The sequence below is a fragment of the Octopus bimaculoides genome, chromosome 30, assembly GCF_046866305.1.
Source record: "Octopus bimaculoides isolate indiv1 chromosome 30, ASM4686630v1, whole genome shotgun sequence".
In the NCBI taxonomy this organism is placed as follows: Eukaryota; Metazoa; Mollusca; class Cephalopoda; order Octopoda; family Octopodidae; genus Octopus; species Octopus bimaculoides.
In genome coordinates, this window is record NC_142957.1 from 7,722,693 (window position 1) to 7,750,513 (window position 27,821).

At 40.3% G+C, this 27,821-nt stretch overlaps 1 protein-coding gene across 3 annotated transcripts in view; it reads left to right on the plus strand.

Annotated features, from left to right (window-relative positions):
* Positions 1-25,623, plus strand: part of LOC106870342 (fructose-bisphosphate aldolase) — a 55,734-nt gene extending 30,111 nt beyond the window's left edge. For 2 of the 3 annotated variants that reach the window (XM_089346203.1, XM_089346204.1), the window contains exons 2-8: positions 13,821-13,945; positions 15,706-15,972; positions 17,392-17,552; positions 19,172-19,255; positions 21,029-21,203; positions 22,479-22,678; positions 24,746-25,623. In XM_089346203.1, the coding sequence (XP_089202329.1) occupies positions 13,821-13,945; positions 15,706-15,972; positions 17,392-17,552; positions 19,172-19,255; positions 21,029-21,203; positions 22,479-22,678; positions 24,746-24,838 (1,105 nt within the window). In that variant the 3' untranslated portion in view covers positions 24,839-25,623. Of the gene's footprint in view, positions 1-9,619; positions 9,725-13,820; positions 13,946-15,705; positions 15,973-17,391; positions 17,553-19,171; positions 19,256-21,028; positions 21,204-22,478; positions 22,679-24,745 lie in introns of all 3 variants that reach the window. The other variant, XM_089346202.1, reaches the window with a different exon arrangement.
* The last annotated feature ends 2,198 nt before the right edge of the window (positions 25,624-27,821 follow it).

Sequence of the window (27,821 nt, forward strand, 5' to 3'; positions counted from 1 at the left end):
TGCTAGCAGGCTTGTTAAAATACCCGAAACCGCCAAGCTTCAGTCCACGTCTGATGAAGTGAGTTATATATATATATATTTCACTTCAGCATTGCAACACTACAAACCTGTTGTAGAACTCAAAAGGAATATATTGGCTGCACGTGTCTATGCACTCTTTTCCTTTCAACATGACACGAGTTCTCACTTCCTTTTATTCTCCTTTCTCTACACTTTTCTTTCTGTCTTCTGAAGAAGAACGTAACCTCGAAACGTCAAAAACACTTCTCACTTTCTTATCCCTCACCATTAAACTAATTACTTAAACTTTGGTACTTTTGAATTCCAGGCAGGGACTTGAAAGAAATATATCAACAGAAAAATAACATCAGTAACATTGCCTTAGGAATGAGGGTAGTGAACCCCATTAGTCAAATAAAGGGTTGGGTTCGAAATTCAATCAGAACACTTGATGAAGGCTGCAGAGTCTATCAGCTGAAACGTTGTGATAACAACAAACAAGATGAGGACAAACATCCGTCCATTGTAAATAATGTACATTATACCTCATCTCAAATATATAGAATAGTGTATACAGTCTGTTAAAGTCTGTCATACCGGCCATGACGAAGGGAAATAGCCCTGAAACTCGAGTGGCCTTTATATATTTATATTTATATATTTATATATTTGATCCTTTATATTGAACACTCAATATTTCATCTACATTCAATACTTTCTTTCATGGTGCCATCCATTTTTATTTTATTTTATTTTATATTGTATATTATATTATATATTGTATATTCCATATTCTATACCCCACATTGGTTCTGCAGGAATATAAATAAAACATAAAAAACGGACAGTGTTGGAACTCTTTTAAACAAAATAATATATATATATATATATATATATATATATATATATACACACACACACACATACAAAGTGTATTAGTTTGACGCTCTGGAAAAAAAAATGAAAGAAGTCTTTGACGTTTCAAGCCTGTGATCTTCTACAGAAAGGACTGAGGAGAGAAAACAGATGGAGACAGGAGAAGAAAAAAAACGCGTACAAAAAGAACATGTCTGGATTTACGGATGCACGATTTGTTGGCATGCATGTATATACACTTTTATATATAGATGGATTTATAAATTCATAGATAGATCTACTTGTAAGGCTATGTTTGTATATGTGTGTATGTAATTTCATTTTTAATATTCGTCGCTTGAACATGAAAATTTGTAGCGTGATGTCTGATTTTGAATGTGACATTTCTTTAGTGTAACTTCTGCAAATCTGGGGATGGAGGTGGGGGTATGTCCAGGCATGATTGCCACCGCATCATGTTGGAGTTTGGTGATAATTGTTATACTTCTCTGCAAGTGAGAGGCACAGCAAGGCACGGTTGTTTTCAGATCGTATTGATATTTAACGATATTATTTTGGGAGAGTGATGCTTGCTACTTATTCACAATTGTCTGTCTATTCCACATAATGTATTGTTGCCAAATATTGTCAAATTCCCGTTCGTATCGAGACTTGCTGTTCAGGCTTTACGACAATGGTACAATGTATATTAAATGACGTCACCTAGCTGTGTGCATATGTGTGTGTGTCTATATACGTGTACGTATATGTTTGACTAATGGACACTAACTTGAGACATGGCAATTTGAGGCTTATTTTTAATAACACCATTTACTGTAGTCTCAGCTATTATGCGCGTATATAATTTTATATATATTGCTAGTGTATCATATATTCGAAAAAAAAAACCCCACACTCTAAAGCTTAGAACAGTAATGTAATTTATATGCAGTTAAGTCTGTCCGGTCATAGTGACCAATGGTTTCGCATCCATAAAGCGCTTAGTCCCGTGGACATCAGCGGCGATATATATATATGTATATGTCCTAATTTTGGGACTGCCATGTTGGCTTGGCGATAACTATTAATTTCCAGTACCGCTGCCGTAGTCTCCTTTAGAGAGACTTAGAAATATTAATAACTATATATATATATATATATATATATATATATATATATTTATATATAGTCGCCTATGTGTGTGCAGTGTGAAATGTCTGCTGTTTGTAATGTCTAGTAGACAGAAACGGGCTGGGCGTGATTGCCACATAAATCCTCTTTTTTTTTTTTTTAAATTTCATATCCCGTGGTGTCCTTCCAAACACTGGTCGTGCGGTTTGAGGGAGGTTTCTAGCAAATAGTGGACCATGTAGGGGCTCTGTCTGATTTGCTTGTGGGTTGTCTCGTATGCACTCTATTTCAAATGATTTCGTCCGAAGGAAGAGGTCCCGCCCAGTCCTATGAAGGTGTGTTTATTGTGGGTGTTTATTTATATATATAGACCATCTGTTTGGGGGGGGGGGGGATCATTGACGAAATGTAGAAAAGTTGCAGTGGTCCCTGTAGAATAGTCGGAAATTGTCTAATTTCTTGATGTGTGTGCTTTTAAAAGTCGAAGATTTTTACCCACCTACTCGCAATTTTTTTTTTTTCTCGGTTTTGTCTATTTACGAAAATTTTTTCCCGGTTTGTGTTGGACATGATTTTGAAGAATCGTAACTTCAAATGTTTAAAACGTAAATCTGATAGAAGAAAGAAAAAAAATCGAAGTCTAAACTAAAGTTTTGTGTTGATTTGTAAACCACGATGTTTTTTAAAATCGTAATTCCAAGAAATTATGGACTTGGAAGCGTTTTTACTTTATAAAAATGCCTAAATTTACAAAAAAAAAAAATTTATGAAAACGATGGCTTCGATAATTCAGGATGGCCTGGTTATTTTTTTCACATATACCTCATTATCATTGATTCTCATCTAAATTAACGCCGATTAACCCCTAAACGCTTGTATTCAATAAAATCGTTCCTCTTCGCAATTGTTGTCAATTTTGAAAATCGACGCTTTCTCTTTATTTTCCTCGCAAACTTTGACCGTTTCACTTCCGAAGCTTTACGGTTTGAGTTCAAATCTCTCTCCAGCCACTAAATCAATCAATCAATCGATATAATCAACTGGTATTTTTCTTTTTGTCTTTTGTTTTTAAATGTTGCGGTCGTTTACTCCCGGGTCAATGTCGCTTGAGATGTGTGTGCTTTTAAAAGTCGAAGATTTTTACCCACCTACTTCTCAATTTTTGGTGTCTCGAGGATGTTTTAGTTGTGTATGTTGGGACCTTCATGCATTTCTCTGCCCTGGGGTGGGGGGGCTATAATTCTCTTTAAAAGACCCTGGCCCTAGGTCAGATAATGAGATATTTTCAATCATGGCCATCACCGTAGTGTGGTGGAGACAGATTTTGACTGCCATTTCTAATAAATAGATTGGCCCATGTAAAGGTTATAATCTAACTTGGTGATGGATAGCAACTTACGATCAATGTTTAAAAATCGATATTTCAATGACTAGTTGTTAAAATATAGGTTTTGGGACTCCCTTTCTCCCCTCTTTCTCTCTCTCTCTCTTCCTTTCTTTCTTTCTCTCCTCTCCTAACCCCAGCTGTTGTTTACTCACAAGACTATTCCTGCCGTGGCTGGTTCTCTCCTTGTTCCTCGAGGATAAGAAACAGCAACAAGTGGGCCTCGAAACTTTTCTAAAAGAATGACCAAATTTAATTCATTGTGGCCTAAATTTGTTTCCCTGAACATTATCGATGTAATCTACTTAATTTAATTACTGCTGGATAATTAAGTCGATGACATCTGCCATGTCAAACCAGCATGACAGAGTCGGCTCTTGAAGCCAGTTTGCTCTTTAGCTCCGACCATAGTTGGGTGGAAAGAACATGTTGAGGGCCTTCGTCCTACAATGGACAGGACACAGGCAAGTCAACCCAAAAGCATTGTCCAGGAGAGAAATGGTAGGGATACGGGGTAAGCTATAGAAAGGACGATGGAATTTGGGTCAACTTGTTTCCTTTCTCTCTTTAGGATGTTGCTCTATCTCGAGATATTCCGACCCCTGGTTAAACTAAGGCGAAATTAGTCCTAGCTCAACCCCGATCGACATTTCAATCTCTATAGAAACAAAATTAGTCTTAGCTCAACCCCGATCAGTCTTGACCACCTCGTTTTCGGGGTAGATGTCGAGGGAATGTAGGTAGATTTGACTGCTATTTCTTGCAAATTAGAAGTTCATTGCTGTATGCACCCGAGCGGCAAAAGAACATATTTTGATCTGTGGGCCCCCATTTTCGACGTCTTCGATATCGTGATTCCTACCACAAACCGAAATGTTTTCTGGGACATTATTGCAACTTAAGATTGTTGTTAAACCTCGCTTAATTTTCAGTTTATCCCAACTGAAGCTCATTATCAGTTACAAAGAGATGAAGGGGGTGGGGTGGGGGGGTCATTGCGGTTTTTGTCCTCTTTGTGGTTCTGTGAAGTAGGAACCACAATACGTTGCTCGGTTTATCTCTGTTTCAGTCATTAGACTACGACCGTGCTGGAGCACCACCTTGAATTTTTAGCTGAATGAATAGACTCCCAGTTTTGTTTTTAAAGTTTGGTACTTAGTCTATCGGTCTGTTTTTGCCGAACCAATAAGTTATGGGGACGTCGAGCAGCAGTGGATACACACACACACACACACACACACACACACACATTATGACAAGTTTCTTTCAGTTTCCGTCTACCAAATCCACTCACAAGGCTTTGGTTGGTTCGAGGCCTTAGTAGAAGACGCTTGCCTCAGGTAACATTCAGTGGAACTGAATCCGGAACCATGTTCTTTTTTTGTTTTGTTTTTTCCTTATCATTTTTACTCAAGAATGTAAACAATCCGTTTATGGAGTCACCGAGATTGAAAGTGAAACCTTTAAATAAAAAAAAGCAACAACCTGACCTGGATATATGCAACGGGGTGAATTCTTCTGTTAAACGTACTCCAAGGACCAGGTGGAGGCATTAAACGAGATTATGGATTAAGTCTATCTAATCTAGGGTGGGGATTTGAACGCAGAATGAAAAGATCCGGATCAAATATCGCAAGACAGTTTTCTGCAACGCTCTAACGAACGATTTCGCCAGTCTGCCGCCCTAGATTGGGACAAAAGGCAAAGTTGATCCCGGCGGGATTTGAACCTGCGAGTTCATACAACAAACTTGTACATAATCTAATAGCGGCAGTTGTGAGTTGTTCTGATCCTTTTACGACCCAAGTTCAAATCGTGCCAAGGTCGTCTTCACGTTTGAGCTATTTTTTTTTTTTATACACCGGGAATATTTCTTTTGTAAAGTCCGGTACTTATTCTATCGGTTTCTTTTGCCGAACCGCTAACTAACGGGGACGTAAACACACCAACATCGGTTGTCCAGCAGTGGTTGGGGGTGGGGACACACGATGGACTTAATTTAGTTACCGTGTACCTAATTCACTCACAAGAGTTTGGTCGGCACGAGGCTTATAGCTCTTGACACTTGACCAAGGTGTCACACAGTGGGAGTGAACCCGGAACCATGCGGTCGGAAAGCAAACTTCCTACCACACAACCATTCCTGCGCACACACACACACACACACACACATTATATATATATATATGTGTGTGTGTGTGTGGCTCTGAATTTAATTTGGGAATTTCTTTACTGTCACCGAATACTTGGTCTTTGGATTCATGTAATGCCAAGTTCTTCATAAACTGTTATTCCCTCCATTCCAGACATTTCAATCTCTATAGAAACAGTTTTTCCCCTTTTTTTTTTTACTGATAAATACGAACAATAAACATCTTTTTAAGACTTGCTTCCTATTGCATCCCTTCCCCCACCCCCTTCTCTTCTCCTCCTCCTCACTTTCTCCTCTTCTTTCTCCAATATAAACAGGATACGTTCACCTTGTCTGCTTCTACATGGCCGCTACACAATCTCTCTCTCCCTCCCTCTCATGTCACTTGTATCGATCTGTCTGCTCCATAGCCGAGTTATATAGCAGCAGCTTTTCATTCACTTTTCGATCTCCAGAATGGAAAATGCTGGAGTCATGGGTTAGGGTGGTAGTGTCGGTAGCAGTGGAAATGTACCGTTCGTGTCTGTTCAATCGATTTAACTGTTGAATCCATTAATCGAAGACCGGACGGTGTCCTTGAGCCATTCTACTACCCTTTGGTTGGGGAGGTGTGGGAGTGGGGAGGGGCTGATGCAATTAACGTTTGGTGTCAATCGATTCCCTCGCCGCCTTCACCAACAACGCAATATAGAGGGGGAAGAGTAGTAGTAGGACGTGGTGATGGTGGTGGCATCCGTCTCTCTATTACATGTAGACCCCTCTTATTTTTTATTTCATTATTACCCACAAGGGGCTAAACATGGAGGGGACAAAGGGATTAAGTTGATTACATCGACACCAGTGTGTAACTGGTACTTAATTTATCGACCCCGAACGGATGAAAGGCCAAGTCGACCTCGGCGGAATTTGAACTCAGAACGTAACGGCAGACGAAATACCGCTAAGCATTTCGCCTGGCATGCTAACGTTTCTGCCAGCTCGCATACCCTCTCTCCCCCCCCTGTTATAATTTAATTTAGGTCCCTCTTACGTACCCCCTGCTTCACTTGTAGGTCCCCCTTATGTACTATTGCCTACCCAATTGTCTATAGTATATTGTCATGAGCAGGATGACATTTTGTGGTGGGTTTCAGATATCTTCACAATTATAAAACAGTTATACATGGGTGGGGGGTGTATGCCTGCCTGTCCCTCTCTCTTTCTTTCTCTATGCATACCTCACCCTACTCCTCCTTGTAAACCTGTCTCAATACACCTATCCCTAGTAGTGTTACATTACACATACATACACACACACACACACACACACCTTTCTCCTTTTATCTCTCTCACCTGAGCAGATGCCAAAAACAGCTATCTACCTCCCTAGCCACCCAGCTACTTACCTATAACCACCTAGCTACCTACCTACCCCCACCTCCACCCAAGCCACCCAGCCATCACGTTACCTATTTACCCACCTACCCACCCATCCACCCGCTGCCTCAGTTATCTAAACCTATTAATAACACACCACCTCCCCCCCTTACTTCACACAGTAATCATTGCCATGGTTCTACTGTTGTGTTCTTATATGGCGGTCTTGGTACTAAGTCTCTGTCCTGCTGCTAACGCTGCCTGCATTTTTAACCAATCTCTGCTATGGTAAGCCTGCTGCTGCCACCCCAGAACACACACTCCCCCTCTCTCTCTCTCTCTCTCAAATACATTTATAGACCAAATATTTCTACAAAATGTTCCTAGATAAAAGTGCAACCTACCTGCTCTGCTCTCTCTGGTCAAGCTGTTTTATTGCAAAGAAATAGCCTACACATGGTAACATGCCCCTGCTAGACACTACAGCCAAATTTCCCTCAAATGACACATTAATTTTCTTTTTTTATAGAAGGCATCCAGCTGTAGAAACTCTGCCAGATCAGATTGGAGCCTGGTGCAGCCTTCTGGCTTGCCAGTCCCCGGTCAAATCGTCCAACCCATGCTAGCATGGAAAGCGGACGTTAAACGACGACGACGATGATGATGATGATGCTACATCAGATTATACAGTTTTAGAAAGTTGTGTTTAGGTGATATTTGGCTGCTACTTCTAGCATGCAGAGGAGCCACGTAGGGGTGTCTTCTCCAACAAATGATTTTGCTTGTTAACAAGGGACATGCCCAATTAGTTTCTCCCTATTGCCAATGTTGCATCTGCATCACCATGGGAACTATATTTAAACATGATCTCAGCGTAGTCGGTATTGGGTTTTTTTTTTATTTTTTAGGGAATTTTTAAGGAAGGAAGAGACCCCATTTTTGTACATTAAGAAAAATGGAGGTGGGGATGGGGTTCATTGTCTCATGTAACAAAGTAATTTTAGAGTTTAGTCTTTCCTTCTTTACATAACACCTGCTCACCCCATTCTTTATATCACCATCACCAACATACCACATCACTGTTATGTGGTGGTGGTGGTGGTGGTGGTGGTGGTGGTGGTGGTGTCTACTATGCGTGTGTGAACAGATATATATATATATATATGGTGGCACATGAAATACACCATTTTGAGCGTGGCCGTTGCCAGTACCGCCTGACTGGCCTTCGTGCGGGTGACAGGTAAAGGCACCCACTACACTCTCTGAGTGGTTGGCGTTAGGAAGGGCATCCAGCTGTAGAAACTCTGCCAAATCAGATTGGAGCCTGGTGTAGCCATCTGGTTTTCACCAGTCCTCAGTCAAATCGTCCAACCCATGCTAGCATGGAAAGTGGACGTTAAACGATGATGATGATGATATATATATATATATATATATATATATATATATATGGGAATAAATGATGGATTTTTTCCCCCTTATGAGGTTTTTTTCACGCTAGCTACTAGATAAATTATTGTAAAAGAATTCATCCTATTATTGAATTTATATATATACATATATATATATATATATATATATATTTATGAGCCTGGTGCAGCCATCTGGTTCACTAGTCCCCAGTCAAACCGTCCAACCCATGCTAGCATGGAAAGCGAACGTTAAACGATGATGATGATGATGATGGTGATGATGTGCGGGTGGCACATAAACGACACCATTTCGAGCGTGGCCGTTTTCGTGCGGGTGACACGTAAAAGCACCCACTACACTCTCTGAGTGGTTGGCGTTAGGAAGGGCATCCAGCTGTAGAAACTCTGCCAAATTAGATTGGAGCCTGGTGTTGCCATCCGGTTTCACCAGTCCTCAGTCAAATCGTCCAACCCATGCTAGCATGGAAAGCGGACGTTAAACGATGATGATGATATAGTTTTCGGGAAAAGAACCAAGTTTCATGAACTATATATTTATATATATATAATATATATAAATATATAAACTATATATTCATATATATTTTAATCTGTAAAGCTCAATTTAATTTTAATTTTTTATAAATTGATTTTAATTGAGTTTTTACCTGTAATTTTGAATTTTGTCCCTAATATTATTATATATATATATATATATATATATCTATATATATATATATATATATATATATATATATATATATAAATGAAATATTCAAACACTGAGATTTGAAGTTAGATGTCACTACTGTTCATATCATCTGTGGATAAATTCAAAATTTGATGATATCACCAGTAGTAGCATGGGTGGAACGCAGTTATGATAGCTTTAAGGAGCTATGAAATTTGCACGAAGCGTAATGATGCTTAATGAGCATCTACCTGCTAGAAATAAGAGCCAAGTCTTAATCCATCCCTTTAGTGTTTAAACCAGACATACCCAGCCCAAATGTCCTACCTTGTTTTAAGTTCAAACAGGCTAGATCCAGCCTCTCACACCTACCCTACAATATCACTCGAAAAATGATTAAAACGTCATTGAAATCTCAAATCTGAGATAATGCAGGATTAATTCAAAACAATGTGAATAAATAAGCATTACAATTGACAGAGTAATCTGAATGCTAAAGGGTTTAATCCATTGCCACACCCGTCTGTTTAGATAATCCGATGTCTAACTTGTACGGCTTTGGGTCTGTATATTTCTTCCTAAACGTTGCTGTTATCGGTTCTCTCTCGTAATAAGCCTGACTGTTGTCCATTTTGTAGCCTGCCATCTCCTTTTTTAAGACTCATGTTGCTGTCTATTTCTTCAACCATTTGATCCTGCCCTATGGCCTGTTGGCAGTGTTGCACCGGAGAAAACGAAAGAAGGTAGATTCTTGACTTTTTAAAATCCCAGAAAGAGAAGGATCCATACATACCCCCGTTGTATGGCCACTCACGTTCTTGTTGCTGTTACTGTTATTGTTGTTGTTTCCACCCCCCACCCCTTGCAGCTCAGCTCAGCTGAGCAGACCCCCCCCTCCCACTCCCCAAATCACCAAAGGGACATTAATCATTTTGGACTGCATTGGCCTGTGTGTCCGTGTCCGTGTCCGGGATGATTTAGCTGCTATATCTGGTAGGTCGAGTGACTCTTTCCCCCATCATAGGACAGTGCAGATATCAGTAGTGACACCTAATGAAGTTTTTTTTAAAAGAATATAAAGAATTTATAAGGATCAAGACACAAGGAAAGTCAGTGTGCTCCCTAAGTTTTCTCTGCAACCTTAGGTTTTGGGTTTCATGCTTTCTGCCCAGCACCATGGGCCTGAGCCTCACAAGCGGAATCGGTTGATTGAAAGCATACAGCACCTATCTGTATGCAGTGGTTCTCAACCAGGGGTCCATATAAGATTTTTGGGGATCCACAATAATATTTTAATGCCCCCCCTCCCCCCCACCCCCAAAAAAATTTGCATTAGGCATATATATTGCAAGAAACAGCTAGGTTTCTTTCTTTGACATTTTACATAGTTCAACCGATACAAGTTAATTATGTGTGAAAAAAACAAATTCACCCTCCCTCCAGGGTCCTTTGTACATTGGTTTATTCATTTTTTGTGAGCCCTATTCATAAATGGAGAGAGGGAGTGTCAATATTTGAAATATGAAAGCAGTGGCAGCAGGGCTTTATAGATCCAAAAGGGATCTATTTTAAAACGGGGGCACCAGTTTTCATTAATGTTTTATGTAGTGTTTTTGGTACGGAAAGACTTTCAAACTTCGTATACTTATCTATTTTGTGTTATAGAACAGAAAAATATTGTTGTATTCAAATTTATTTCATGTAAAAAATTGTCTTATTTCGATAATTTCTACTAATCACTGACGTCTATTCAGTTGAAAACAGTTAGCGCTGTAACAGTGTATATCGTATTAATCCCCTAACCCTAACCCTAACTAGACTGTTAACCGTAACCCTAAAACTAACCCTAACTCTAGAATCCGAACTCTAAAATTGTTACACACAGATACGCACAGTGTAATTTATTATATAAACAATATATGCGTATAAATTACGATTAAACCGGATGAAATATGTCACAGGGAATAACATTTTTATGACCGCCCAGCAGTAACTCTATTCAGCTGAATAGACGTCAGTGATTGGTTGAAATTACAGAAATACGACAACTTTAACATGAAATAACTTGCGAATTCCTTTTTTTTTGTTAAGAAGAGTAAGAGTAAAAGATGTTTTATATGACACATTGTACCAGTGTCCCAAGTTTCAAAGTGTTTCGTTAGTGTTTCGTTAAGAAAATACTGGTGCCCCCGTTTTAAAATAGATCCGATAAAACTGACATAGGGGTTAATTTCAGGAAGAGAAATCCTTATATTCTCAGAAGAGTCTTTGAAAAAAAAAGGGAGGGGGGGGGGGCTAGAAAAGCAGATTTGGAGGATTTAGAAGTTTTGCTTGTATGGAAGACCTTAATTCTTTGCCTGTTAGTGGCTAGTCCCCTCATGCTGTTGGCCCAAGGTATTTTTTGTGGGGTTAGAAAACTTGAGGGATTTCATCAATAACCCTGTCACCATCTGCACCCCCACCCCACCCCCACCCACTGCCCACAATTTCTGTTTTATACCAAAGGAACTTGATGTAATAATGGGGGATGCCACCTCTAGTTGTAAAGACGGTGTGGTGATGAGGGAACTGGTCCCTAATACAGAGCTGGGAGAAGAGGACAAAGATAAAACAGTGAGGTTTCAATTTCTCTCTGCCGTGGGGTCTGGATATTTTTTTGTTCTTTTTATTTTAATTGAAGAAAAAAAAATTTTTTTTTGAAATTCAGCAATTTTTAAAATTGGTGACAGATTTGTTCATTTGTAAAAAAACTAACCAAATTATTTCTCATTAAAGTTTCTTAATTAACATTTTATATTGTTAACTCCCTCCCCATTCGTTTTTTTTTTATTTATTGGTTCAATTCCAGCATTTGTTGATGTTGCTTCTGTTGTTGTTGTTGTTGTTACCTATGCTTTTCAGACTTCTGCTGTGGTGGAAGGTAGGGGGTATTGATAAATTAAGATACCAGTCACATACTGGGATCAATTTCATCGACTACACCCACCTTCCACAAGATCCAGTCTTGTGTCTAGGAAGAAATTAATTCCTACACAAACTATCATCTTGTATTTACATTTATATATATTTAATGTTGTATATGAATATAAGCATGTGTATATGTAGAGAGAGAGAGAGAGAGAATGACAAATGATAGACTTTCAGCAATATGCCGTATTTGAAAAGACCCATCAAGCCAAGTGAAATTGTAGTCGTGGCAGATACTGTTACCATGCGATTGGCACCTGTGCTGGTGACACATAAAAGCACCCCCATTACATTCGGTGGTTGGCTGCAGAACCATGCCACATCAGACTGGAACCTGGCCAGCCCTGGTCAAACCATCCAACCCATGCTAGCATGGACAACAGATGTTAAATGATAATTTTATATATATATATATATATATATATATATATATATATATATATATATATATATATAATGTGTAGATAGATAGATAGATAATATATATATATATATAGATAGATAATATATATAGATAGATAATATATATATATATATAGATAGATAATATATATAGATAGATAATATATATAGATAGATAGATAGATAAGATATATAGATAGATAATATAGATAGATAGATAAGATATATAGATAAGATATATAGATAAGATATATAGATAAGATATATAGATAAGATATATAGATAAGATAGATAGATAAGATAGATAGATAATATAGATAGATAGATAAGATAGATAAGATAAGATAGATAAGATAAGATAAGATAGATAGATAATATAGATAGATAATATAGATAGATAAGATAGATAGATAAGATAGATAGATAAGATAGATAGATAAGATAGATAGATAAGATAGATAGATAAGATAGATAGATAAGATAGATAGATAAGATAGATAGATAGATAAGATAGATAGATAAGATAGATAGATAAGATAGATAGATAAGATAGATAGATAAGATAGATAGATAAGATAGATAGATAAGATAGATAGATAAGATAGATAGATAAGATAGATAGATAAGATAGATAGATAATATAGATAGATAATATAGATAGATAATATATATATATATATATATATATATATATATATATATATATATATATATATATATATATATATATATATATATATATATATATATATATATATATATATATATATATATATATATATATATATATATATATATATATATATATATATATATATATATATATAGATAGATAGATAGATACAAGCTAAGTTTCTTGCATTGGAGACACAAGTTTAGACAGGGTTTTATAACATGCCTTTTGTCTCTAAACAATCTTTGAGCTCTGCGCACCTGACCTATTCAATTTGCAAATCAAGATGTCAGCACTATGTTCTGAGTTCAAATTCCACCAAGGTCAATTTGGAATATACTGGAATAAGCAGATGTGCTTGAACATACAGCTTGGATTTTAACCATATCAACATTGTGTCAGTCTCTGTGTGTGTATGTGTAACATATATATATGTGTGTGTATGTGTGTGTGTGTGTGTGTGTTATTTCTTTACTCCCCACAAGGGGCTACACACAGACAGGACAGGCAAACGGATTAAGTCAATTATATCGACCCCAGTGCGTAACTGGTACTTATTTAATTGACCCCCCCCCTCCCCCCCCCCCCCCGAAAAGATGAAAGGCAAAGTCGACCTCAGCGGAATTTGAACTCAGAACGTAGCGGCAGACGAAATACCGCTAAGCATTTCGCCCGGCGTGCTAACGTTTCTGACAGCTCGCCGCCTTGTGTGTGTGTGCGTGTGTGCGTGCGTGCGTGCGTTTGTGCGTTCGTTCGTTAATCCATTGATCTCTGACCTCTCTTATTTGTTATTTCAGTGCTTTTTTCAACATGCCAGCCTTCGCTCCTTACCTCACTCCTGAACAAGAGGCTGAACTCAGGCAGATTGCTGCAGCTATTGTAGCCCCTGGCAAGGGAATTTTGGCTGCAGATGAGTCTACTGGTAAGTTGCTATACTCTATGTATGTGTGTGTGTGTGTCTAAATACTGAATCCTGCTATTTCTTGCGGACAGTAGTCGTTCCTGCAGCAACCATCTACAAACCTGTGGCTTTGATGCAGAAACGACAGTGGCTACACAGGGTTGACATGGTTTTCAACAATGGGGGAAGGCACAACAGATTCAGTTGGCAGAGAGTTATGAGAATGCCAGGATGGTGTACCACGTTTCTGGGAGTAAGTGACCCCTACTCCCTGTTAGGACATCACTATAGGAGAAGTAAAAAACTCTATGGATTTTCAACTCCACTTCTCCTCAAAATTACAGAACTACATGGAGATTCCTTAACAGAGTTTTTTTTTTTTTGTTTTTTTTTTGTTGCTCTATGCTTTTCATGGAAGGACACAAAATAAATCGCTCACATACATGATGGACTTGCATGCAGTTTCTCTGCACCAATTTTCCTCAGAAGTATTGGTCGACCTAAAACTACAGAAGACATTTGGCCGAGGTGCCATGCTGTGGAGATAGAACTCGGAACTATACGCTAACAAAGCAAACTTTCTATTGACCCAGTCAACTAGTTTCCAAATTTGTTTGCTGTTGGACGGTCATAGAGAAGGACTGTATTATAAAGAGTGTGATTAGACAAGGAAGAGGATGCAGCTTGTGAGACAGGGACAGATCTTTTATTTTAAACACATTGTCTGATTCATTTTAATGAAATCTTAATGTTATCACTGATGAAGAAGCAAGGTCCAATATAATTTCATTCTAGAAGTTCTTCACCTTTAGTAATTTAATATAGAAGGCACAAGTTCACACAAATGTCTGTGAGTAAGAGGACATTCTTATCAGTGCTTAGAAAACATGCCTGATGGTGTAGCAAGGTCCTATATAATTTCATTCTTTTAGTAATTTAACAAAGAGGGTACAGGTTCATAGAAATACCATATTTTCCATCATACAAGGTTGAGTGTTTCAGATTAAAATTTACAGCTCCAGAACGCAAGATGGTTTATACACCAAGACGACCTTGGAGGAACAAAACATCCATGTGAAATGCAGCGGGATTTAAAAAGATAGTGGTGACAATGTTTACACTTGTTGTTGGCACTCCGTCGCTTACGACGTCAAGGGTTCCCGTTGATCCGATCAACGGAACAGCCTGCTCTTGAAATTAATGTGCAAGTGGCTGAGCACTCCACAGATACATGTACCCTTAATGTAGTTCTCGGGGATATTCAGCGTGACACAGTGTATGACAAGGTTGGCCCTTTGAATTACAGGCACAACAGAAACAGGAAGAAAGAGTGAGAGAAAGTTGTGGTGGAAGAGTAAAGCAGGGTTTGCCACCATCCCCTGCCGGAGCCTTGTGGAGTTTTAGGTGTTTTTGCTCAATAAACACTCACAACACCCAGTCTGGGAATCGAAACCGCGATCCTATGACCGCGAGTCCACTTCCCTAACCACTGGGCCATTGCGCCTCCAATGTTTACACTATACGCTGTCAAAATTGTATGCCAGGAAATATGGTATGCAAAGAGAGGGACGTGTTGAAGGGGACAGAATCCCAAAACAGACAAGATAATCTACCATTACAAAATTAGCTTCTGTTGGATTAGAATAATCTACTGGGTTGGGTTGTATGCATGTAATGGGACATTTGTAAAATGTGCTTTATTGATAGGAGATGCTTGCTGAATTACAAGAGTCAAGAGAAATTCTTGTTCCAACAATATGACTTGTTTCTCCCTCATACAGGTTCTATGGGAAAGAGGCTCACAGCCATCAATGTTGAGAACACCGAGGAGAATCGTAGACGTTACCGTGAATTGTTGTTCACAGCCGACCGAGAATGTGCCAAATACATCAGCGGCGTCATTATGTTCCACGAGACGTTCTACCAGAAGACCAGTGCTGGTGTTCCATTTGTGAAAGTGCTCCAAGACAAGGGTATCATTCCCGGCATCAAGGTCGACAAAGGTGTTGTCCCTTTAATGGGAACCTTCAATGAATGCACCACCCAAGGTGAGTAACTCCCTTTTGTCATATTACACACGTCTTCACTGCTTCGTTGTTGGCACTCCGTCGCTTACGACGTCGAGGGTTCCAGTTGATCCAGTCAACGGAACAGCCTGCTCGTGAAATTAACGTGCAAGTGGTTGATCGCTCCACAGACACATGTACCCTTAACGTAGTTCTCGGGGATATTCAGCGTGACACAGTGTGACAAGGCTGACCCTTTGAATTACAGGCACAACAGAAACAGGAAGTAAGAGTGAGAGAAAGTTGTGGTGGAAGAGTACAGCAGGGTTCGCCACCATTCCCTGCCGGAGCCTCGTGGAGCTTCAGGTGTTTTCGCTCAATAAACACTCACAACGCCCAGTCTGGGAATCGAAACCGCGATCGTATGACCGCGAGTCCGCTGCCCTAACCACTGGGCCATTGCGCCTCCACTTCCACTGCTTCATACCCTCTCCTTCCTCGTTTCTTTTATCATAACCATTTTTCTCCCACTCCGCCTTGTTTGCTACTGTCCCCCCCTGATTGAACCAATCATCCCTCACTTAAATCTTCACACACACTATATTAGAATAAGAAATAGAAAGTCCTTGGTACAGTATGATATATTTGAAAAAAATGAATAGAAATGGCTTTTCTGATGATTTTTCCCCATTTTAATAGTTTACTGAAAGGTAATTAGATGTTTTACCTTTCGTAAACATTTAATTGTTAAAGTGGAAAAATTATGATAAAATCCAATTTTATTCATTTTTTTTTCAAATATATAAAATAAGCACAAAACAGATATGGTATTAACCCTTTAGTGCTTAAACCGGCCATATCTGGCCAAAATATTCTACCTGTTTTATGTTTAAACTAGTCAGATATGGTCATTCATAGCTGCCTAATTGTGTCATTTTAAAAATAAACAATCACATAATTGAAATCTCAAAGCCATGAAATGATGCAAGATTAATTTTACATGGTGTGAATACATAAGCTTTACATTTGACAGAATAATATGAATGCTAAAGGGTTAAATGAAATACATACACGTTCCACTAAAATGCTCTAATGATAACATTACAGTTCCAGAAATATTATGCAATCCTGCACCTCACTTCATCAGTGTCCTGCAATAAATACCTACTGTAAGCCTGATTCTTGATTGCATATCACACACTTCAGTGCTTTTGTGTGTGTGTGTGACCTCGTGGACATCGGTGGCGATTTTTTTCTTCCTCCGTTTTTCCCTTCCTTGAACTTTCCCTTGTTTCCGACTAAGAGCTCCGCTCGAAACGTCATATTCTCTCTCTTTCCTTTCCCGAGCGTCTAGTAACACAATCTGTATCACGTCCTCACGTTGTTGTCTTTTTCCTTTTTTGAACCTATATATATATATATATATATTATATATAAAATATTTTCGTGTTTCCTCTTCAGGTCTTGACGGTCTGGCTGAGCGATGTGCTGAATACAAGAAGGGTGGTGCCCAGTTTGCCAAATGGCGCTCTGTATTGAAAATTGGATCTAGCACTCCTTCATACCAAGCCATGATGGAGAATGCCAATGTCTTGGCTCGTTATGCTATGATCTGTCAACAGGTTCGTTGTCTTAAATTACAGCATAATACACTGGGAGTGAGTCAATAGGATAGCTTCTCCTTGGTGACTGGTGACATACCCAGAGGTTCACCACGCTGTCAGTGACTGGCGTCCAGTGCACTCGGCTGTTTGTAGGTACCACAGTGTAGTATAGGACAAAATTAACTGTTAACAGTGCAGTCTATGTAGCTCTAAGTAGGTACCACAATGTTGTGTAGTTCCCTGTACTGGGGCCGACACTGTAAAATTAATTGTTGGGCTATGAAGAATGGTTTGACTGGGAGTAGAGGGCTGGTCGGTTGGGATAGAGGTGGCAGGGGCCGATAGGTGTGTGTATATGTATGTATGTATCTATCTATAAATATATATACACACACACACATTTATATATATATATATATATATATGTTTCGAGCGAGATCGTTGCCAGTGCCCCTGGACTGGCTCTTGTGCGGGTGGCACGTAAAATACACCATTTTGAGCGTGGCCGTTGCCAGTACCGCCTGACTGGCCTTCGTGCGGGTGGCACGTAAAAGCACCAACTACACTCTCAGAGTGGTTGGCATTAGGAAGGGCATCCAGCTGTAGAAACTCTGCCAAATCAGACTGGAGCCTGGTGTCGCCGCCTGGTCCACCAGTCCTCAGTCAAATCGTCCAACCCATGCTAGCATGGAAAGCGGACGTTAAACGATGATAATGATATATATATATATATATATATATATATATATATATATATATATAAATAAGCAGAGTTGGCGGTTGTAATAATCGTCTAAGGGATAATAGTATTTGTTCGTACTATCAGTATCAATTACCTACACTATGGCTATGCAGGTACACTATGTTCATAGGGTACAGGTAACAACAGAATAAACAAAAGCTTATCAGGAATCATATTTAGATAATCTGCAAATGGAGAAAACTTTTGATCAAACAAATTGATTTAACATTGGTTGATTAATTTTTGTGAGTGTATAAACGGGCATCTATAATGTTATTCACAGGGTGGCCCAAAAATAGGTTTACAGTTATCACGTAGGCACTTCAAATTTCTTTTAAAATATTTTGTTACATTTAAATTTCTATGTTACAAACTGAAAAGGGATCTTGACAAAATTAACTAAATTAGCATAGAATAATGATTTCATCTTTTTTCTATAATCAAGATCTAAACTGTTAATATATGAATGCGAAAGAGATAGTTGAATAACTGTAAAACCTACTTTTAGACTACCCTGTATATATAAACGGGTGCTCGTTTATGACTTTTATAAGTGTTTCAACACCTGGAGCTTTGAGGAAGTCACCCCCTCTGCACTAAATCATAACAAGCAAGCATAGTACAAGCATTGAGAATGTGTGGTCAATGTTTACAATACTCATACTGCTTCAAATTCGTATTTGAAATATATATGACAGGTGTATAGAATATTGGATTGGACAGACAGGTGTATATAATGATGGTAGCGAGATGAGGAACAGGTGTATGTAATGTTGTACACAGCATATATGTAAACTATAACAGCAGGGATAAACTTGTGGTGGTGGTGGTGGTGGTGGTAGTGGTCAAGTTTATTGATGAGCAGTAATAGTCTTATTGTGTTTCTTCCTTCTAGAATGGTCTGGTGCCAATTGTTGAACCAGAAGTCTTGCCTGATGGAGAACACGACTTGGAGACTTCACAGAAAGTCACAGAAGTGGTAAGTGAGTTGACAATGTTTTTAATGTGTGTGTGTGTGTGTGCGTACGTGGTGAGGGATAGGTGTTCCTGTTGTCTGTTAAGACTGAGAATAAAGAATGAATGTGGTTAGTAACTGAGTAACTGAGTTGGAAATTTCTAATTTTGCTTAGTTATTACGGAAGGACTTGGTGCTTTTTTATTTGCTGTAGCATGGGCTGACCCTTTAATGTTATAGCAGAGATGTGCTGCTACAATGGTGTAGACGGGGGGGGGGGGGCAACACTTCGAATTAAAAGGAAGTTTGTCTTGCTTAGCTTCAATTTAACAGCCACCGCCTGACTGGCCTTCGTAGGATTTTCGAGCGAGATCGTTGCCAGTGCCCCCTGGACTGGCTCTTGTGCGGGTGGCACATAAAATACACCATTTTGAGCGTGGCCGTTGCCAGTACCGCGTGACTGGCCCTTGTGCCAGTGGCATGTAAAAGCACCCACTACACTCTCTGAGCGGTTGGCGTTAGGAAGGGCATCCAGCTGTAGAAACTCTGCCAAATCAGATTGGAGCCTGGTGTAGCCATCTAGTTTCACCAGTCCTCAGTCAAATCGTCCAACCCATGCTAGCATGGAAAGCGGACGTTAAACGATGAACGATTTCCCCACAAAAAAACTTCCTACTGTCTCTAAAATAGAAACCACATGAACAGCAAGTGTAATGATGTTTGCTTCTGATAAGACCCTATGGCGGGGCAACCTGAGAACTCGAACCCCCACCACAGCTTTGGTACTACAGACATGATTAGAATGACACAGGAAGGAATCAAGACAGATTCTTTGTCGAGTATTGAAATCTTAATGAATATATAACAAATGTTGTATATTTGTTTGAATAATTAAAAACTGCCAGTCACATGACATGTATTTGTTTTGTGTGGACTCCTGCTTTTTTTTCTTATATATATATATATATATATATGTATATATATATATATATATATATATATATGTGTGTGTATATATATATATATATATATATATTTATATATATATATATATGTATATAGTGTGTGTGTATATATATATATTGTTGTTGGCACTCTGTCGCTTACGATGTTGAGGGTTCCAGTTGATGCGATCAATGGAACAGCCTGCTCATGAAATAAACGTGCAAGTGGCTGAGCACTCCACAGACACGTGTACCCTTAATGTAGTTCTCGGGGGATATTCTGAGTGACACAGTGTGACAAGGCTGACCCTTTGAATTACAGGCACAACAGAAACAGGAAGTAAGAGTGAGAGAAAGTTGTGGTAAAAGAGTACAGCAGGGTTCGCCACCATCCCCTGCCGGAGCCTCGTGGAGCTTTAGGCGTTTTCGCTCAATAAACGCTCACAACGCCCAGTCTGGGAATCGAAACCGCAATCCTATGACCGCGAGTCTGTTGCCCTAACCACTGGGCCATTGTGCCTCCACTCCCAGATATACTATATTTGAATAAAAGACGTGATGGTCACAGCTGGAACATCTTTGATCATAGGTTGCTGGATCAGGACTGACCTGGGGCTAAACAACAACAAGGAAGGGCTACATTAGATAATGTAGTCCTAGATACACTATGCCTGAATAGAAGACAGGATGGTCACAGCTGGAACATCTTTGATCATAGGTCTGCTGGATCAGGAATGACCCAGGACTAAATTACAACAACTAGGGAAGAAGACATTTGAGGATATAGCCCTAGATAGACTATGCCATCTGTATTTGAATCTCGTTAAACCATCGTTAATTTTGTGTGTTTCAGGTGCTGGCTTTCACTTACAAGGCCCTTGCTGACCACCACATCTTTCTAGAAGGTACCTTGTTGAAACCCAATATGTGCACAGCTGGACACAGCTGCTCAAAGAAATTCACCCCTGAGCAAAATGCTGCAGCTACAGTCACAGCTCTGAGGAGAACCGTCCCCTCTGCTGTACCAGGTAAGTAACTCTTTTCTCTTGAAGACCACAGCTACGGGGGAAGATGGTGTGCTCTGCCATACACCTACCTTTCTTTATGAATGGTTTTGTCATTGGCTCATGACCATGCTGGAGCATTGCCTCCTGTAAATATTAAGTTATTGGCCTGTCGCCAACTCATAGGGTTGGCACCAGTTTGTCATTTGACTGTGGTCATACTGGAGCACTGCCTTTAGTAGAACGAATCTACCCCCCAGGATTTATTCTTTGTAAGCCTAGTACTTATTCTATTGCCAAACTAAGTTACGGTGACGTGGACACACCAACATCCGTGGTCAAGTTAATGGTGGCGGAACAAATACATACATATATACACGACAGGCTTCTTTCAGTTTCCGTTGACTGAATCCCCTCACAAAGATTTGGTCAACCTGAGGCTATAGCAAAAGACACTTGCCCAAGGTGCCTTCGCAGTGGGACTGAACCCAGAACCATGTGGTTAGGAAATAAGCTTCTTACCACACAGCTACACCTCAACTTTTTTTTTTAATTTTGAACTGAGTTTTGATTTGTGGTGTCAGGGAACTGCAGTACACACACACATGCTCGCTCGTGGGCATACACAGAGGAGCCTCTACATGGTCACTCTAGCTGCTAGAAGTAGCAGTCAAATCACACCCTTCTGAAGATACTCTCTTTACTCTTTTACTTGTTTCAGTCTTTTGACTGTGGCCATGCTGGAGCACCGCCTTTAGTCGAGCAAATCGACCCCAGGACTTATTCTTTAGAAGCCTAGTAATTATTCTATCGGTCTCTTTTGCTGAACCGCTAAGTTATGGGGACATAAACACACCAGCATCGGTTGTCAAGCGATGTTGAGGGGACAAACACAGACACACACACACACACACACACACACATATATACATATATACGACAGGCTTCTTTCAGTTTCCGTCTACCAAATCCACTCAGAAGGCTTTGGTCGGCCCGAGGCTATAGTAGAAGACACTTGCCCAAGATGCCACGCAGTGGGACTGAACCCGGGACCATGTGGTTGGCAAGCAAGCTACTTACTACACAGCCACTCCTACGGTCATGATTGGAATGTCGTGATGAGACCTGAACACCAGGCTTGTACAGGTCCCTGTCTACCAAACCCCACCTACAGACTTCATCAAACTGTGTGACAAAATTGAACCAGGAACCACAGGACCTGGTGCCAATCACTTTTTCTATCTGTCTGTTTGTCCCTTCTGTTTACTGTTATTATTGTTGTTGTTGTTGTTATTGTAGGTGTGACCTTCCTGTCAGGTGGTCAGTCAGAAGAAGATGCAACAATCAACCTCAATGCTATCAACATGTGCCCCTTACTCAAGCCATGGGCCCTGACCTTCTCATACGGCCGCGCCCTCCAAGCCAGTGTATTGAAGGCTTGGCAAGGCAAGGATGAGAATGTTGATGCTGCCCAGAAGGAGCTGCTCGTAAGAGCCAAGGTGAGTTAAAACAGACCCTGCTACCTTCCTATCTCCACCCCACCTCCATTCCCACCTATTCTTTATCCCGCTCCCCTCTTCCCGTTCGCTCTCCCACCCCCACTTCCCGTTCGGTCTCTCTCCTGCCCCCCCACTTCCCGTTCGGTCTCTCTCCTGCCCCCCACTTCCCGTTCGGTCTCTCTCCTGCCCCTACTTCCCGTTCGGTCTCTCTCCCGCCCCACTTCCCGTTCGGTCTTTCTCCCGCCCCCACTTCCTGTTCGGTCTCTCTCCTGCCCCCATTTCCCGTTTGGTTTCTCTCCCCTCTATATAACTCTTTATTTCCCCTACACACACACACACACATCTATCAGGATGTCTGTCCCTGTTGTTGCTGTAACCCCTTTCTCTTGGACCAAGACCATGCTGGAGCACTGCTCCCCCACCTCTAAATGGTTTTAAGTCCTGAATTGGTTCATGGCCATGCTGGGGCACTCTCTCCAAGATGGAGTTTGCCAACAGTACCGAGTCCAATCAATACATATTTGGCCCTTGTCCCAGTTACATTCTGGCCTCTGCAATACCCCCCAACCACCCCACACTTATGTAACCTACTGTCAAGATACCCCCCTTCACTCACCAAACACTGTCCATGATATCCACTCGGATATTCCCCTCCTCCCACAACCTCTCCACCACCACCATCACTCCCCCTCTTATTCTCTCTCTCCCTCTCTCATTCATTCTGATTCTGTCTTCCCTTCATTCTAATTCTCTCTTCCCCCCTCATTCTAATTCTCTCTTCCCCCCTCATTCTAATTCTCTCTTCCCCCTTCATTCTAATTCTCTCTTCCCCCTCATTCTAATTCTCTCTTCCCCTTTCATTCTAATTCTCTGTCCCCCTTCATTCTAATTCTGTCCCCCCTCATTCTAATTCTCTCTTCCCCCATTCTAATTCTCTGTCCCCCGTCATTCTAATTCTCTCTTCCCTCCCATTCTAATTCTCTGTCCCCCTTCATTCTAATCTCTCTTCCCCCTTCATTCTAATTCTCTCTTCCCCCTTCATTCTAATTCTCTCTTCCCCCTTCATTCTAATTCTCTCTTCCCCCTTCATTCTAATTCTCTCTTCCCCCTTCATTCTAATTCTCTCTTCCCCCTTCATTCTAATTCTCTCTTCCCCCTTCATTCTAATTCTCTCTTCCCCCTTCATTCTAATTCTCTCTTCCCCCTTCATTCTAATTCTCTCTTCCCCCTTCATTCTAATACTCTCTTCCCCCTTCATTCTAATACTCTCTTCCCCCTTCATTCTAATACTCTCTTCCCCCTTCATTCTAATTCTCTCTTCCCCCCTCATTTTAATACTCTCTTCCCCTTTCATTCTAATTCTGTCCCCCCTCATTCTAATTCTCTCTCCCCCCCATTCTAATTCTCTGTCCCCCCTCATTCTAATTCTCTCTTCCCCCCCATTCTAATTCTCTCTTCCCCCCATTCTAATACTCTCTTCCCCCTTCATTCTAATTCTCTCTTCCCCCTTCATTCTAATTCTCTCTTCCCCCTCATTCTAATTCTCTCTTCCCCTTTCATTCTAATTCTCTGTCCCCCTTCATTCTAATTCTGTCCCCCCTCATTCTAATTCTGTCTTCCCCCCCCTCATTCTAATTCTGTCTTCCCCCCCATTCTAATTCTCTCTTCCCCTTTCATTCTAATTCTCTGTCCCCCTTCATTCTAATTCTGTCCCCCCTCATTCTAATTCTGTCTTCCCCCCCCTCATTCTAATTCTGTCTTCCCCCCCATTCTAATTCTCTCTTCCCCTTTCATTCTAATTCTGTTTAATTCTCTCTTCCCCCTCATTCTAATTCTGTTTAATTCTCTCTTCCCCTTCATTCTAATTCTCTCTTCCCCCCTCATTCTAATTCTCTCTTCCCCTTTCATTCTAATTCTGTCTAATTCTCTCTTCCCCCTCATTCTAATTCTCTCTTCCCCCTTCATTCTAATTCTGTCCCCCCTCATTCTAATTCTCTCTTCCACCCCATTCTAATTCTCTCTCCCTCCTTATTCTAATTCTCTCTCTCTCTCTCTCTTTCTTTCCAGGCCAATAGTGAAGCCGCTGTCGGTAAATATGCAGGAAGCGGCCCTGGTGCTGCTGGCCAGGATTCTCTCTACGTCAAAGATCATGCTTATTAGAAACCCCCCTCCCCCCACACACACACACAAGCTGTACTAACAGCTTGTCTAAGTATTATTACTTATTATTACAATCCTATATTTAACTATCATTTGTGGGAGGGTCTCTACAAACTGTGCAATTATAATCGTTAGTGGGGGTTTTTTTCTTGTAAGGATTCTTCCGATTTAATTTAATTATTCTGCTGGGATTTCATAAAAATTTCGTAGAAAGCAGGGTTATTAACATTTGCCAGACAAATTCAACCCCCGCCCTTTTTTTTTTTTTCTAAGGGGAGGGAAAGGGGACAATCTTTGAAAATTGTTTTTCTTTTTTTTCCCTTCCGGTGTTTTTATTGCAGTGTTAACGGTGCACAACGACCCTGCATTTATGCACACCTTGCATGCATCGTTAGCATTGCCATGGATACATATTATTATTATTACTATTATTATTATAATTATTAATATTATAATTATTAATAGTAGTCTTAGTAATAGCTGCTATTAGAAGGGATGGTTTAAACACAGACATACACATATATTGCATTTGTCGAGAAAGATGGTCTTAATTGCAACTTCAACACTCTGGTGTTAGTGCCCCTCCAATCACTTAATAAGGGCTATATATACACTCTATATATAATATATACACTATATATATATATGTATATATATCTATACGTGCATACACTTGTATTATTATATATATATATATATCTTTTTCTAGGTAAGTTGTTGTAATCATTCTCTTCTGACTTTCAAATCTGTTCTAATTAGGTTAATAAAATTGTTAACATCTTAAAGTTTCGTTGTGGTTTTTTATTGCCTAGTGCTCAATCCCAACTGTCCTGATCCAGTTGACCCATGATCAAAAATGTTCCAATAATGACCATCCTGTGTGTGTGTGTGTGTGTGAATAAGATGCTGTGTGAACTGAGATCTTCATGGACAAGCACCTCATATCTAAAATAAAGTGTCAACGCTTGCAGTAAGTAAATTGATCCAGCTGTAGAAACTCTGCCAAATCAGATTGGAGCCTGGTGTAGCCATCTCGTTTCACCAGTCCTCTGTCAAATCGTCCAACCCATGCTAGCATGGAAAGCGGACGTTAAACGACGATGATGATGAAGATGATGATGATGATCCCTCCATTTTACTCATCTACTGTAATTGTTGAGTATATGGAGCTTCTCCATTTTCACAACCCAAAAGATGTCACTGGATTTATTCTGTACAACTAGCTGGCCCCGTGCCATCAAAAATGACGGCTAATTTGTATTTTATATATAAATATGGATGGGAAATCAAATTAATACACTTGTCAATGTTATCTGGTGGTTGTCTTTTGAGGCGCGACATTAATCATTTGTTACTGGAAGAACGCTGGTTCACACAAACACATTGTTCCCTTGTACACACATACACTCACAGAGTTGAAACCTTGTTTGGTTTTTCTTTTCAGCGTTCAGTGTTCACCATCCCACTTACACACACAAACTTTTACATTGTTGTTGTTGTTGTTGTCACTCCGTCGCTTACGACGTCAAGGGTTCCAGTTGATCCGATCAACGGAACAGCCTGCTCGTGAAATTAACGTGCAAGTGACTGAGCACTCCACAGACACGTGTGCCCTTAACGTAGTTCTCGAAGGAGATACAGTGTGACAAGGCTGGCCCCTTTGAATTACAGGCACAACAGAAACAGGAAGTAAGAGTGAGAGAAAGTCGTGGTGAAAGAGTACAGCAGGGTTCGCCACCATCCCCTGCCGGAGCCTCGTGAAGCTTTAGGTGTTTTCGCTCAATAAACACTCACAACGCCCGGTCTGGGAATCGAAACCGTGATCCTATGACCGCGAGTCCCGCTGCCCTAACCACTGGGCCATTGCGCCTCCACTTCCCTTCTATATAAACACACACATATAGAGTTGGACGGAGGAAAACACAAGAGTATTATTATAGAAGATGACACCACACAATATCATCGATAATTATCTCACTTTCGTAGTTACGTAGTGCATTCATGTCTGTCACTTGACAACCGATGTTGGTGTGTTTACGTCCCCGTAACTGGGCGGTTCGGCAAAATATACCGATAGAATAAGTACTGGGCTTACAAAGAGTAAGTCCTGTGGGTCGATTTGCTCGACTAAAAGCGGTGCTGCAGCATGGCCACAGTCAAATGACTGAAAACAAGCGAAAGAGTCTCTGACGAATTTATATTTCAACAAAATATCAAGAGTTATTTCCCTTGCATAATGTTTATGCATATCTAACGAAGGAAAATGAGGATTTCTGCCAAATCTGGAGAAAATCCGTTCAGCCATTTTCCAGTAATTTTACAAACACACATACGATTGACTGCAATACCCTGCTTTCGCACACGGGGTAAAGATTCATTTTCAGCCAGTTTTATATCGTTTTACATTCAATATGAGAATTAAAACAGTATTTCTACTTCCTTATTAGTGATAGGTGGAGGCGCAATGGCCCAGTGGTTAGGGCAGCGGACTCGCGGTTTCGATTCCCAGACCGGGCGTTGTGAGTGTTTATTGAGCGAAAACACCTAAAAAGCTCCACGAGGCTCCGGCAGGGGATGGTGGTGGCGAACCCTGCTGTACCCTTCCAACACAACTTTCTCTCATTCTTACTTCCTGTTTCTGTTGTGCCTGTATCTCAAAGGGTCAGCCTTGTCACACACTGTGTCACGCTGAATATACCCGATAACTACGTTAAGGGTACACGTGTGTGTGGAGTGCTCAGCCACTTGCACGTTAATTCCACGAGCAGGCTGTTCCGTTGATCGGATCAACTGGAACCCTCGACGTCGTAAGCGACGGAGTGCCAACAACAATATTAGTGATAGATTTTTGCATTATGGCGTATATAATGCTTTTTGGAAACAAACTTAGTGACTAAATGGACGATGTATGGAACAATATAACACAAAAGTCTATTTACCATTAGTGATGTAGTACTCTCAATTTTAATATTATTTTCAATGG